At 39.8% G+C, this 13,592-nt stretch overlaps 1 protein-coding gene across 10 annotated transcripts in view; it reads left to right on the top strand.

The window, feature by feature from the left end:
- rbfox1 (RNA binding fox-1 homolog 1) overlaps nt 1-13,592 on the top strand; it is a 203,428-nt gene that overhangs the window by 106,828 nt on the left and 83,008 nt on the right. For 7 of the 10 annotated variants that reach the window (XM_011603666.2, XM_029836336.1, XM_029836333.1 and 4 more), the window contains exon 1: nt 10,217-10,452. The exons of the other annotated variants lie outside the window; for them this stretch is intronic. In XM_011603666.2, the coding sequence (XP_011601968.2) occupies nt 10,357-10,452 (96 nt within the window). In that variant the 5' untranslated portion in view covers nt 10,217-10,356. Of the gene's footprint in view, nt 1-10,216; nt 10,453-13,592 lie in introns of those variants that run through there. 10 annotated transcript variants of the gene reach the window in all.

Below are 13,592 nucleotides of genomic sequence, written 5' to 3'. Positions count from 1 at the left end.
AACATTGTAATAGGCATTTAGAACATTAATCCTGCTATAAAAGAGTAAGTATGAAGAATGCTAACATTATGTACATTGGGTCGAGGGTTAGGAGTAAGGATTTTGTTGAAGAGGTGCATATCATCAACATAAAAGCAGAGTTTACAATGCTGCCTTTACATTCAATTGATGTTGGTGTTCAATAGGTACAGTGAATACAGCTGGTGAGAGGGCCATCCTCACATTTGGCATTGAAGTATTGTGAGGTTATTCTGTTTGTGGTAACATAAGTCAAAGGTGAAGAGTATACTTTTCTATATTAATGAACAATTTTGTACAACCAGGATCTATTAGAGAAGTGGCAGTTAAGTTAGCAATATTCAGAAGAGTGCCTTTTGTTGAGATGATGCGTCCATGAAAATTACATATTTTCTTCGTGAGTGATTGCCTTTGATGAAGCGAGGTTTGATCAGGGTGAATTTTCAGTCTAATTTAATTTCCTGGTCTGTGAGTTTTAGTGACAATTTTCAAATGTACATGAAGGAGAGAGATGGGATGGTAGCTAGTTAGTAGTTCGGTTCTGAAAGGAATTGAATTTGGGCCATGTTCATTTTGGTATTTTATTCAAAACTTTTATGTTTTGTTTCAAAGCAGACACAGCGTGGACAAAACCCTACATTTATCTGCTTGGTAGAATTTAAAGTGTACTGAATATCATCCTGGCAAACAAATTCAGATTCAGCAAAGATGGTGAAAGATTTATTGAGAAAAACCTACCTGACATAAGAGTGAGCAGATTTTGGAAACCAGCACCTGTCTGAACCATGTCTTCATACAGTATTAGACCACAACCTGTAACACATACACAACTGTTACACTCACAATTTATGGCTATAGTTATTAAATTGCTGAGTTTAAATATGCATATTTAAACACAAGGAAACATTTAACCTATATGTTTGCTCTATCGGCCTCAACCTAAACAGCACTTCTTTATTCACACATCTGTAAATGAATGAATAATTATGAGCCCAAAGACCACAATCCACTGCTTTACGGCTTAGGAACAAACAAATTAAATAATACTGAACTGATAAGTGCACTTATGACAAATTATTCTAACAAGAGCACTAGATTGAGATTAATATAAGTTAGCAATATTGCAGATCAGTCATGTGAGGCCCAAAAGGCTGTATCTTAGAATTTAAAGACTAAACTATTATGCATTAATAATAGCTATTTAGAAGTGAAAATACAGTATATTTTTGTTTCATTCTGGTGGTATTGGTGCTGCAGGGGCAGCAATTTTAACATAGGTGCCCAGTCCATCCTTTTCCCAGCCAAATCGCCCAGCTCCAAAAGAAGAACCCCTAAGATTTCCAGGTCTAGGAGGGATTTGTGGTTTAGCCAACCTTTCCTTGGTCTGCCTTGGGGTACCCGACCTACTGCAGGACTTTAAAGTGAATATGAAAAGAGTATTTCTCCAAACATGCCATATTTGGTAAAAGACACTAACTGATTAATTCAAATTGTTCAGACAAGTTTTTGCTTTGATCTTTTACTGTGACCCTCAATGGCTCAGGTGACAAATGGTTTGCAGATTTAAGGTAAAATTACCAAAAAGAATAGATTATAACTTGTACTTCTAATTAAAAATGACAGGTCCATGGACTTGATCCTTCCCCTGCCCTCAGGCCACCCGGTGAAAGAGGCATCTGGGATTTGTCCATTTTGGTATTTCATTTCAGATTTAAGTGAATGAGTTTGAAACCAACATTTCCCATATCTCGATATCCACTTGCACCTCTTTATATGGCCCTTGTCTGGGAAGGATTTTCTTCAGCTGTCAATAGTGGCAGAAATTACCAATGCCTTTTTTGATGTCTGTCCGCTTACAACAGGGTAAAAATACATCCTCGCTGTGGTCTGTATTGGTTGTGCCCTCTGAACTCAGGTGATATGGCAACAATTCAAATACTCAACTACAATCTTGTTCACTTACTAATGCTGTAGTCTTAAAGTAATTTAATCTCATTTGTGGATCACTCGTATTTTGAGCCATAATATTCGCTCAAGCCTCTGACCGGACTGCATAAAATAATTGCTTGCCAAAACCTGCAGAATAAAGTGCATTCACGACCAAATTTAAGACCTTGAACTGCAGAAAAGTCCTAAAATCTTAACCCATTAGACAGAAGGAAGACTCTTAAGGGTCTCTACCCACCTCTCACAAATTAGATAATCAAATACTTCAATGAGCGAAAATAAGTGCCAGTATTTACCCACTGTACACACATACTGTATATGCACACAGTACATGCTGCTCGCCTCATTACATGGTGCTGTATTTATTCTACTGGAAGAGTGCTGTCCCTTTGTTCTGCCATACAAAAAGAGGGCAATCCTTGTTCCTGCTGCAGTGTTGTTTAATTGAAGGAACGGAGTCTTTCCCTCCCCTAATTACAAGCCGTCAGCCTAGTGGAGGAAAACCCTGAGATATGGCCACTTTCTCTCTGCTCAGACAGCCAATTATGGAAGTAAATTGGAATAGCTGGGTTGAAATGTTTGCTGGCTCTGCACAGTGGGGGGAATGTTTTTGTAAACCCCAACTTTGAGGTTTATTTTTACAATTTATTTTGTCTTTCAAAAACCCCGCAGAGGAAAACCCACATACGTCTGTGTATCAGGTTCATTAGCCAAATGAGACAGAGATGATGACAGCTGTTTGGGCTGTAGAAAGTACTGTGACATCATACCGCTGTGACACAGTCTGGGTTGCCAACATTTAATATCAAGCATGACTCAGTAAAGAACTGAAAAGTATGTCATGATTCCACAAACCACCACTGGAAATTCATTTGTTTCCTCCAACTCTGACAACTTCTCTTGAAGTTGCTTTACTTCAGAGAGGCAGTAATGCATCTTTTTGCTGGACCGGATTTCCCTGTTCTGCTCAGCCATGTTTAAACTCATCAGCTGCAGCGTTTGAAGGCCTGATCATTGGACCGTTATTCGCCAGAATGTTCCGGCACCAGTCGGGTAAGCACAAAGCCAGCTCCCACTTTTGTGCTCTCTGAGCCACTTTGTGTGTGAAAGCTTTTAATGACTGTGTTCCTTTTTGTTCCGTTTCAGACAGTGTGCTCAGTTTGCACAGCCCTGCCAGCCACTAGCAGCCAGCAACCCAGGCTCTCTGTCTGCTACTGGCCAGAGGTCAGGAGATCCAATTACAATCAGTAAGACTGTGAAGGATTACATCGCTCCACTTCACCTGAAGACTTCACAATTTTTCAATAAAAATGTTAAACCTTTTCCTGTTTGGTACTTTACCTTTGAGCCCAAATCAGAGTTGATTCCATGCAACAGTTTATGTCCTCTCTGCTGTAGAAGCCATTAGACCACAACACAGCCTGGAATTGGAACAGGTCACCTAAATGTGAGCCATTCTGCTTTTTATTTTGCATTCAACAAATTCAGCCAGATGGGAGATGGAGGACAGACACTGCAGGACGACAAAGTGCATGCAGCATTTACCAAATAAATGAATCAATCAGTGAGTCCAGTTGGGAATACCCTTTGAATAAAATGGTGCAACTACAGTTTCTTTTTCTTTTTATGCTAATTTTCATTATAGCTGTTGTCACATCTGCCCTAAAATGTGTTTTAATTCAAATTAATCATATTTGGCCAGTTACCTAAAGCCAAAGAGCTCACACTGAGCAAATTAACCAATTTTTGTTCATTCGAAAATTGTGGCCTTTATACTTGATTTGAAATTTTAAATAAACTACTCCCGCACATTATGTCAGGGAGTAGTTTATTTTAAAATTTTAAAATTTTAAATGCCAACAGCAGATTTGAAAATTATGTTGTTTCTTGTTGTTTGTTGTCATCCTCATGCAGTGCTTGATTGGTGCACCTGCGTGGATTTGAAACGTGAAGAAAATTGTGGCCAATGCATTTATCAGTTTCATACCTGAACACTGGACATCAGTATCATAATTAAAAATGCAGAGCTCCAGGCAGTGCTTCAGTTGGGCTCATTATAGAGAAGATGCAGCTAACACTGCATTTTTGAAAGAGACAAAAAAAAAGATAGGGCTGTTATGAATCCTGAGCATTGAGGGAGCTATTAGCGGACAAATAGGTTGTAATTGATCTGAAATGGCAGATCTGTCTCCAATGTACCTTAAATTACTTAAGTCAAGAAGTTTAAAGCAAAGGATTCAATGGTCATTTGGACTACAGTCTTGAGCTTGTTGTACTGAAGTTAGCCCCATCTATGTGGTTTGAGAATCCACAACATCACTCCAATAACAGACTGCAAAGTGAACAGACCTGGATACAGGTGGCTGTACGGAGAGAGGCCAGAGTGTAGAACAGCATTTGCTACTAACAAATGTGCAGGTATAAAGCGTCACATTAGTTTTATGCAGAAGAATATAACTATATATATATACTACTATACTACTACTATACTACTATATACTGTATATATATATAGAGAGAGATTTTTATTTTTATTTTTTTAGGACAAATAGTACAAATAGATTCATTTTGTCATGTTATGGCATTTTGGGTTAAATTCCTGGCCTGTTCTGTGGATTAATATGCACCATTTAAGTTTTTTTTTCTCCTCACTTGTCTTGTCCATCAATGAGGTGAACAGAATTGGCATCTGAATGCCTCTTTGTGTCAGTTTGTTTTTTTGCCAGAATAAGCCCAATTAACTCATCCTGTACCATGATGAAAATTAAGAATTTATTTCAATCCATCCATCCATCCATCCATCCATCTTTATTTATATAGCGTCTGTAACAATCAAAATTGTTTCTAGGCGCTTTACAGAATCCCAGGGCCTGACCCCCAACAAGCAACAGTGGCAGGAAAAACTCCCCTTTAACAGCAAGAAACCTTGTGCAGGACCAGGCTCATGTAGGGGGACCCTCCTGCTGATGGGGGGTAGGTAGAGAGAGAGGAGAAGGGGGAGGACAGGTAGAGGAGAGAATAGGCAGAGATCAGGGAAATATATTAATGGTACAAGCTGCTGGTATAAGAGTAGAGTGGGCCAGCAGGGTCAGCGTAGAGCTATAAAAGCGACGATACCTGTAGGTGGAAACAGGGGGGCGGGGGCAGAGAAACTACACAAGAAATATCATCACTGATCTACTTGGTGAGGAGGAGAGGAGAGGAGACCATGACCCAGTGGAGTGACAGAGGTGATCATGTTTCTGGACCCCGGCAGCCTCAGCCTATAGCATCATAAGTAAGATATTAATTAATAATTGGACGACCCTCTAAGTTTGATAATTATTTCTACGATAATAAATGGAACTACAGAATTAGTGACTATAAGCTTTTCAAAAGAGGGAGGTTTTAAGTCTAATCTTAGAAGTAGAGATGGAGTCAGCCTCCCGTACCTGGACAGGGAGCTGGTTCCATAGCAGGGGGGCCTGGTAGCTAAATGCTCGGCCCCCATTCTACTCCTAGAAACTGTGGGGACCACAAGTAGACCAGCATTCTGAGAGCGGAGCGGTCTTTTGGGCTAGTAAGGTGTCACTAGCTCCTCCAGGTAGGATGGAGCTAGGCCTCTGAGGACCTTGTAGGTCAGAAGAAGAATTTTAAGAAATTATTCTAAATTTAATGGGCAGCCAATGAAGAGACGCCAGTACAGGAGTTATGTGATCTCTTTTGTCAGTACCTGTCAGAACTCTACCTGCAGCATTTTGGATCACCTGGAGGCTTTTTAAAGAGTTGTTTGGACACCCTGATAATAAAGAATTACAATAGTCCAGCCTGGAAGTAACAAATGCATGGACTAACTTTTCAGCATCATGCCGCGTCAGTAGCTTCCTGATCTTTGTGATGTTTCTCAGGTGAAAAAAGGCACTTCTAGAGACTATTTTGATGTGTAAGTTAAAGGACAGATTTTGGTCAAAGGTTACTCCAAGATTCCTCACAGAGATCTAGATGCTAAGGAGATACCATGTAGATTGATAATGTGATCTAATCTATCCCTGAGAGGTTCAGGACCAAACACCACGACCTCGGTTTTTCCTGAGTTGAGGAGAAGTAAATTTGAAGACATCCAAGACTTTATGTCTTTAAGACAGGTCTGACATTTCAGTAACTGCTCTGTCTCGACTCTACCGGCAGCTTATTTTAATTAATATAATGTATTTCTACGTTCTACCTATTCTCTCCTTTACCTGTCCTCCCCTTCTCATCCCTCTCTACCCAGCCAGTCATCAGCAGGAGGGTCCCCCTACATGAGCCTGGTCCTGCTCAAGGTTTCTCGCTGTTAAAGGGGAGTTTTTCTTTGCCGTTGTTGCTTGTTGGGGGTCAGGCCCTGGGATTCTGTAAAGCACCTAGAAACAATTTTGATTGTAACACTATACGCTATATAAATAAAGATTGATTGATTGATTGATTGATTGAAATAAATTCTTAATTTTCATCATGGTACAGGATGAGATAATTGGGCTTATTCTGGCAAAAAAACTAACTTACACAAGGAGGAATTCAGATGCCAATTCTGTTCACCTCATTGCTGGACAAGACAAGAGAGGAGAATAAAAAAACTTAAATGGTTCATATTAATTCCACAAGCAAGGAATTAAACCCCATTTTTCTTGCCATAACGTGATAAAATGAGTCTATTTGTACTGTATAGCCCTTAAGTACGCAAAACACTAAAACTCATTTTACAAACAGGAACCAAATATACCCTCACAGACAGATTGACAGGTTTTTAATCAGACATCTACAACTGTAGAATATATATAATATCTTCATATATTAAAAAACAATGCATTGTTATATTCTTCTGCATAAAACTAATGTGACGCTTTATCCTTGCACATTTGTTTGTAGCAAATGCTATTCTACACTCTGGCCTCTCTCCGTACAGCCACCTGTATCCAGGTCTGTTCCATTTGCAGTCTGTTATTGGAGTGATGTTGTGGATTCTCAAACCACATAGATGGGGCTAACTTCAGTACAACAAGCTCAAGACTGTAGTCCAAATGACCACTGAATCCTTTGTTTTAAACTTCTTGACTTAAGTAATTTAAGGTACATTGGAGACAGATCTGCCATTTAATTGATTGATTGATTGATTGATTTTCTCCTCTGGTTTCATGGATAGATATAGCTGAGTGTCATCAGCATAACAACGAAAATGTATCCCATGCTGCTTAATAATGTTTCCTAAGGGAAGCATATAAAAGGTGAAAAGGATTGGTCCAAGTACAGGACCTTGTGGAACTCCATGGCTAACCCTACTGTATGAAGAGGGAACACCATGGACATGAGCAAACTGATAAAAATTACAGCAAGGCAGACAAAAACCTACCAGACAAGCCCCCAAAAGAAAATAGAACACCCAAAACAACTACAAAAAGGATTGACTAGCCTATAAATCAAAAACAAACTTGCCGCACATATAAATCTGCCCCAATGGACCCACAAACATGTGTATTCATACCTTTGTACCCTGATACTTGTGAACATCATTCAACAGTACATGATGGTGATAAGAAATAAATTCAGCCACAGCAACACTGAAAACAAGCAACCACAACAAACAAAATCTGCCTTCTAGCCACCCAGTGAACCTTTCGCAAATGGGATACTGTAGCTCAAGTTTGTCTCTACAATAATTTATGATTCATGCAGAATTGAAGCTGGAGATAGGGTGTGTGTTGGGAATGTATGTCTGTGTAATGTGTGTATGTTAAGTCTGCTAGTATATAACTGTGATTCGAAACATCAAACCACAACCATTTGACAGCCAAGGTAAACAACTCAATGGACAAATAGATAAGGTATTTATTTTGTTGTGCATGGCAAATGGTAAATTGTGTATTTGTGTACATGTGCATGCAGGCAAGTGAGAAGGAGAATTTAAGCATGAAGTCAAATACAGGTGTGTTTTAGGACACGGCAACTGCATGGCTGCAGGACAAGAGCTGCTTTTTATCCATTCATTGGACTAAAGACACGGTTCCTTTCTCTACTCTTTGATTTTTCTCTGCAACTTCCAGCCTTCACGCGCTCCTCCATTGTGTTACCACACACGGACACATGTGCCATTAGCCAAGCCTATCTTCACACAACCACCTTACACTGCTATTTAATTATTTTCCATAGTAATGAACGTGTCCTTTCTTCTGCTGTTGACTGGAAAATGAAGGATTCACTCCTATTTTTAAAAGCAATAAAATTGAAAGTCTAAATCGGCTATGCCTGCGCAAGTCATGACGACATGTTTTTTGTGGCTGTTCTCTTCACCGTTCGATAATTCGAAGCTTGTACAGATGCAACTCAATTTGAAATGACCCTGGCAGAAATATTCACTGAGTAGTTAATGTTTTAAAGCTTTATTCGTGTTGTGAATTTTCCGCGGCTTTCTCCTCGCCTGTCCCACTATTTTCCACTAATGCAGACAATGTAGCCAGCTGGAATCAGGAACCTGAACTAACTTGATTGCCACTGGCAAACCCAGACACTGAAAATAAATACATCATCACAGAAGACATTCAGTCTTGTATAACAAGCACAGATGCCCAACATAAATAAATGAATGGATGATAGACACTCTGTTGAGTGCATACCTACTATTCCTGGATGTGCCCCCATGTGTGCTCTCCTCAGAGCCAGCTTTGTTTGGACAGTCTCACTGCAGAACCCAAAGCCATAGCATAAGCACGTCGTACAACATACACAGGCAAGCATTTACCACCACACACTGTGCGCACGGTGAAATCCAGTGTGACTTCTGTCAAAATTTGTTACAATAAATTTGTAGCCAGCCTTTTATAGATAGAGATGCCTTCGTGTGCAGGTTTCTGGAGATAGCCCATGTTTACTACTTAACAGGAAATGAAAAAGACACGCGTGTATGCAGATTCATATTGCATTTTAGTGGGAGTACAAGCCCAAGCTACAGAGGGGAGGTCTGCCTCATCTCGGCTCACTGACGATTTTTCAGATGCTCTTCCACAGGAATAGTTGGATTGGTTTTACATCTCATATTTTATGGTAAATTTAACAACTGTGGAAAAAAACATGTTTATAAAAATGATCTAGAGCAAATGTAAGGCTTAAATATATAGTGTGTTTTTTTGCACTGTCGTCAGCTGAAATAAACATATTAGTGCCTGTAGTGAGACATTATTGTCAGTATTATAAAATAATCCCAAATTAGCATAAGGGTTCCCCATATGAGCCTAGTCCTACTCAAGATTTCTTCCCGTTAAAGGGGACTGTTTTCTTGCCTCTTTGGCTTATTGGGTCAGGCCCTGGGATTCTGTAGCCCAGCTAGAGACAATTTTGACTGTAGGCAAATACAAATGATTTGAGTGGAATTTATAAATATTAAATAAATAATAGTCATCCCATCCCCTGCTGCTGATCAACCTATGGACATTTCTTTTATGAATGTAAAGATAAACATTGGACCTGTTTAGAATTGAGTACTACGAGTGTACATTCTTATAGTCACTTGCATACTTCAGAGCCACAGCCACTTTCCTTTTAGTTGTCGTTTCCTTTTGTTGTTTTTCATCAGCTGAGGGAAATATGCATCTATGCATGGATGATTTTTCAAGGAATGTTGCAACATTTATGCACCAATCAGTTAAACAGAACACGATACGTTTGTGGGCCTCTTGCTTATTTCTATGCAGATAGCAAGGTCTCTGTATGTGTGGTATTTAGCATGGCTTAAGTTTTGGGGGCACTTGAGATAGAGAGCGAGAGAGAGGGAGTAAAGAGAGAGCGGTAGAGGGCTGTATTGTGGCTGCAGTCAGCATCCTTGATCGCCTCCAGTAACACATGTCAGAGAACTTCAATTCATCAAAAGAATGAGGGAGGAAGAGGGGCAGAGAGAGAGCGGGAGACAGAGAGAGAGATCAGCATTTTTCACAAGAAACAACACAAGCACATACACACCGCATTACACATACACACCACATTAGAAACACACACACAGACAATTTTCTGCCTCCCTCACGCTCCAGCGCTTGCAGTCACACTGACTGCTGGCTTGTCTCCACACACACACACATACACACACACACTGACTCACACACACTGCAGCAGAGCCTCCTCTCTTTCTCTCTCTCTCCTGCTCTCTCTCGCTTATCCCGCCTTCTTGTGAGCAGAAAATACTCGGGTCTCCGTCGTACGGGACTGGCTGCCTGCCTCCTCTGAAGCTCCATCTCTCTTCTAAGTCTCTACCAATCATTCTTTCTCTTTCCTTTCTCTTTTTAATCTCTCTCCTCTGCTCCTCCTGCTACTCTCTCTACCAGAGCGTGCTTTGTGTATTGTCGGGGGTTGAGAGGGGGTTTGAGTGTTTTGTCAGCTTGAGGAGGGAACATGCAGCATCCCGGAGGAACATGTGTGGCGTTACCCAACGTGGACGCCTGTCCTCAACTGTCCTGTGCTGCTCTCACCTTCATGTATTTACAGCAGGTGAGTTTGTATTACTGTGAATACATGAATTTACACCTCGTGCATGTGCTGTTTGTCAGCAGCTGGCCAGGGGAAGTGGAATGGAACTGGAGAACCGCATGCTTCTCTACTCGTAGGGCAGAATGACAGTGTCCGGAAACACATTGTGGCAGTTTGTGGCAGTTTGAGGAGCGCCGGTCCTCCTTGTCCTGCTGAACCGTGCAGGTCGAATGATCTACTCCTGCTGTTTGAAGATATAGCAGGTGGAAGTTAATGGCATCTTTTTGTTGTCTGTTGAAGCCATGGGGGTCAGGACCATCCCGAAGTTTAGCTCAGTTGTTTGTCTGCTGTGAACTGAAACTGAGAGCATCAGCCTTTTCCCCCTGCACAAATCTGGATTGAAAGTGTAACTTCATTCATTTTTTCTTTATGTCTATTTTTTTTCTTTATTTATTTTCTCATATTTTTGTGCAACACAGTTGTTCGCAGGGTAGAATTCTGGCCGGATGTCTTTTCTGCTGTATATAAATAATTGAGTTTTTCCATATGAAGGTCTATTGTTGCAGAATTTTAAATGTGAAGAATGAAAGAGTCTTTAAAGGCATTGTGAGAATATTTAAAAATAAATAGCTTTAATGTACAGTGTGTCTTTTGTTTTACATTACACCATTCAACATTGTGAGCCCCTTTTAGATAATATGTGACTGCACTCATCGTTATAATTTTCAGATTATCTTTCATTTATGCTTTAAATGCATGTACTTGATCATCATTTCTGTTTATTTGAGTTTTATTGATTCCTTTTGTTTAAAATAAATCATTTTAATATTTTTTGTTACATTCTGTTATTTCTTTCTTTCTTCTTTATCCATGCAAATGTGTCGGTTTTATCATCGTCTATCTGTTATTGTTATGATTATTATTGTTGTCGTTGAACTACGTGCCGCAACACTGTTTACACCCTTCAGGCTGGTCTTGTGTTTCGTCGTGATTACACAACTCTTAGATCAATCAGAGCTGTGATCACTTCCAGTAGATGGCGCTATATTGTTTCTCTCCTTTCCCTGTTAGATGAGGAAACATCCGTGCACACAGTGAGGGGCTTCCACTCTATTAATAATTCAGATATCTAAAGTGATAGTTTGGCTGCAGTGAAACGCAAAACAAGTTGTGCTTTTCAATCTAAACTTCTAAACAGAGTACAACAAGAGTCAGAATCAGCTCCTTTGTTTTTATCCAGCTATAAATTATTTTAAAAGATTTTGTAGTTACTTTATCATTTTTGGCATATGACAGAAACAAGCTCGAAGGTAGATTATGGGGAGTTCCTGACCAGAAGAAAAGCAGCAAAAAAGACAAAGGTTCAGCATTAAATCTCTGAAATTCTGGCATCCCCGGACCCCTAAAGTAGGGAAGGATGGACAAGCAGAGGAGATCAGAGAGTTATGTTGGGCCTTGTGGGCGGTGAAGGAGATTTATGGAATTTGCGGCTGCAGTAATCAAGCCTGGCTTTGTTAAAAGCATGAATGAGAGTTTCTGCAGCATGAAGTGACAGCTCAGGTGTTGCGGAGGACAGTTGGTCTTTAATGCCCAAGGTAATAATATATGTAGAAAGTGAAATGAGAAGCCTATCAGGAAAATCATTTGAGTAACAGTCGAGGTTTTAAAGATTATAATGTGACATTTTATGGCATTTTAGTTATAATTGGCACAGCAGATCTACATGGTCTTGATATTTAACAGGAAACATAAAAATGAACAGACACAAGGTCAGTGTGGTGCCGATATCATTTTAATCTTTATGTCTCCATTGTTGTTTCTTCTTTGGATGTGGATATATTTAGGTACATTTGCTTTGTCATATAGTTAAAGGGTTTAGGGTTTGAGGTTCGGGGTTAGGGTTAAATCAGTTTAGACATCCGTTCTAAAGAATAAGAGACTCTCACTGTCACAATAATATTCATTCTGAGGATAGTGAGTTTGGAATAACACGCATATTCTCCTTCGATGGCATTGTTTTCTGGACTGATTTTTTGTATGCTACCAGGATTGGAGTGATTTCTTTCATGACTGAAATAAATCTTCCCAGACCCCTCTGCAGGTTTTTTCCCCTCACTGTGCCCCACAGTGTGTTGGGCACTCTTGTGCACATTTGCAAACGCAATATAAAACCTCTACCAGGTGACAATGGATCAAAATATGATTACATAAAGATTCTACTCAATACCGATTGTGGTGGAAACCATGGATGGTCCAGAATCTGCTGTTGCTGCCACTGTCAGGGCAAATTCAGCGTTTTGGCACAAGAGTGAGGAAGCACTAGAGGTGTGGTCTGGAACAGGGCAACACATGCCATATGTTAAACAGAATTTGAGATTTTTGTAGCAGTGTGTTGTGCAAATGGCTTGTTTTGTGAACTGTAGTGTCCAAGAGTTCTCTCTCGACATTCTTTCCTAACAGACATGAAGGCTTTGTTTCATAATCATCTGCTTTTAAAGAAAAGTGAATTGATTCATTGAAAAATCTTCACCAACAGACAGCAAAAACAGCAGCTATACCATTTTAGATTCTGTGCGCCTAATAGAGGAAAACTTAATATGCGTCAGAGTTATCACATCAGTGACTCAGAGGACTCGGGGGATCCCTGTCCTGGTGCAGTTCTTCTCCTTTGCTGTTAGTTCAATTCACTTCTAATATTTGATGGTGGCGAGTTTGTTGGCAGTTAATTCAACCCATTCTCATCAAAGGCAGAGTTCTAATGACATTATGTCATGCACCAGTCACATCTGATCCAGTCATACAAAATACTCCTCATCATCACTGGCCTCTAGCATAAAAGCTTGCAGCCAAGCACGTCTTATTCTGGTGGACAAAAAATTATCAAATTATAAAATAAAGTCTGACTTTCATTTCTTTAGAAGGTATGTCAGACTGTTCAGGTCTGATGAAGATACACAGAATGGCCATAGAATATATATACTGTATATTTATAAAAAGGTGTGTATCTAGAACAATCTAGAATATATTTTACATCTCTGGATAAGAGCTGAAGGAACTCAACAATTAATGTCTGCTCAACTGAAATTTCTTTGAAGGAAAGATTTTGGAATGGGTGAGCAAATTTGCCATTGTAATCAACAGATTAAAATTTATGTGGATTG

Source organism: Takifugu rubripes, chromosome 5 (genome assembly GCF_901000725.2).
Source record: "Takifugu rubripes chromosome 5, fTakRub1.2, whole genome shotgun sequence".
Taxonomy (NCBI): Eukaryota; Metazoa; Chordata; class Actinopteri; order Tetraodontiformes; family Tetraodontidae; genus Takifugu; species Takifugu rubripes.
This window is presented reverse-complemented; position numbering and strand designations above follow the sequence as displayed.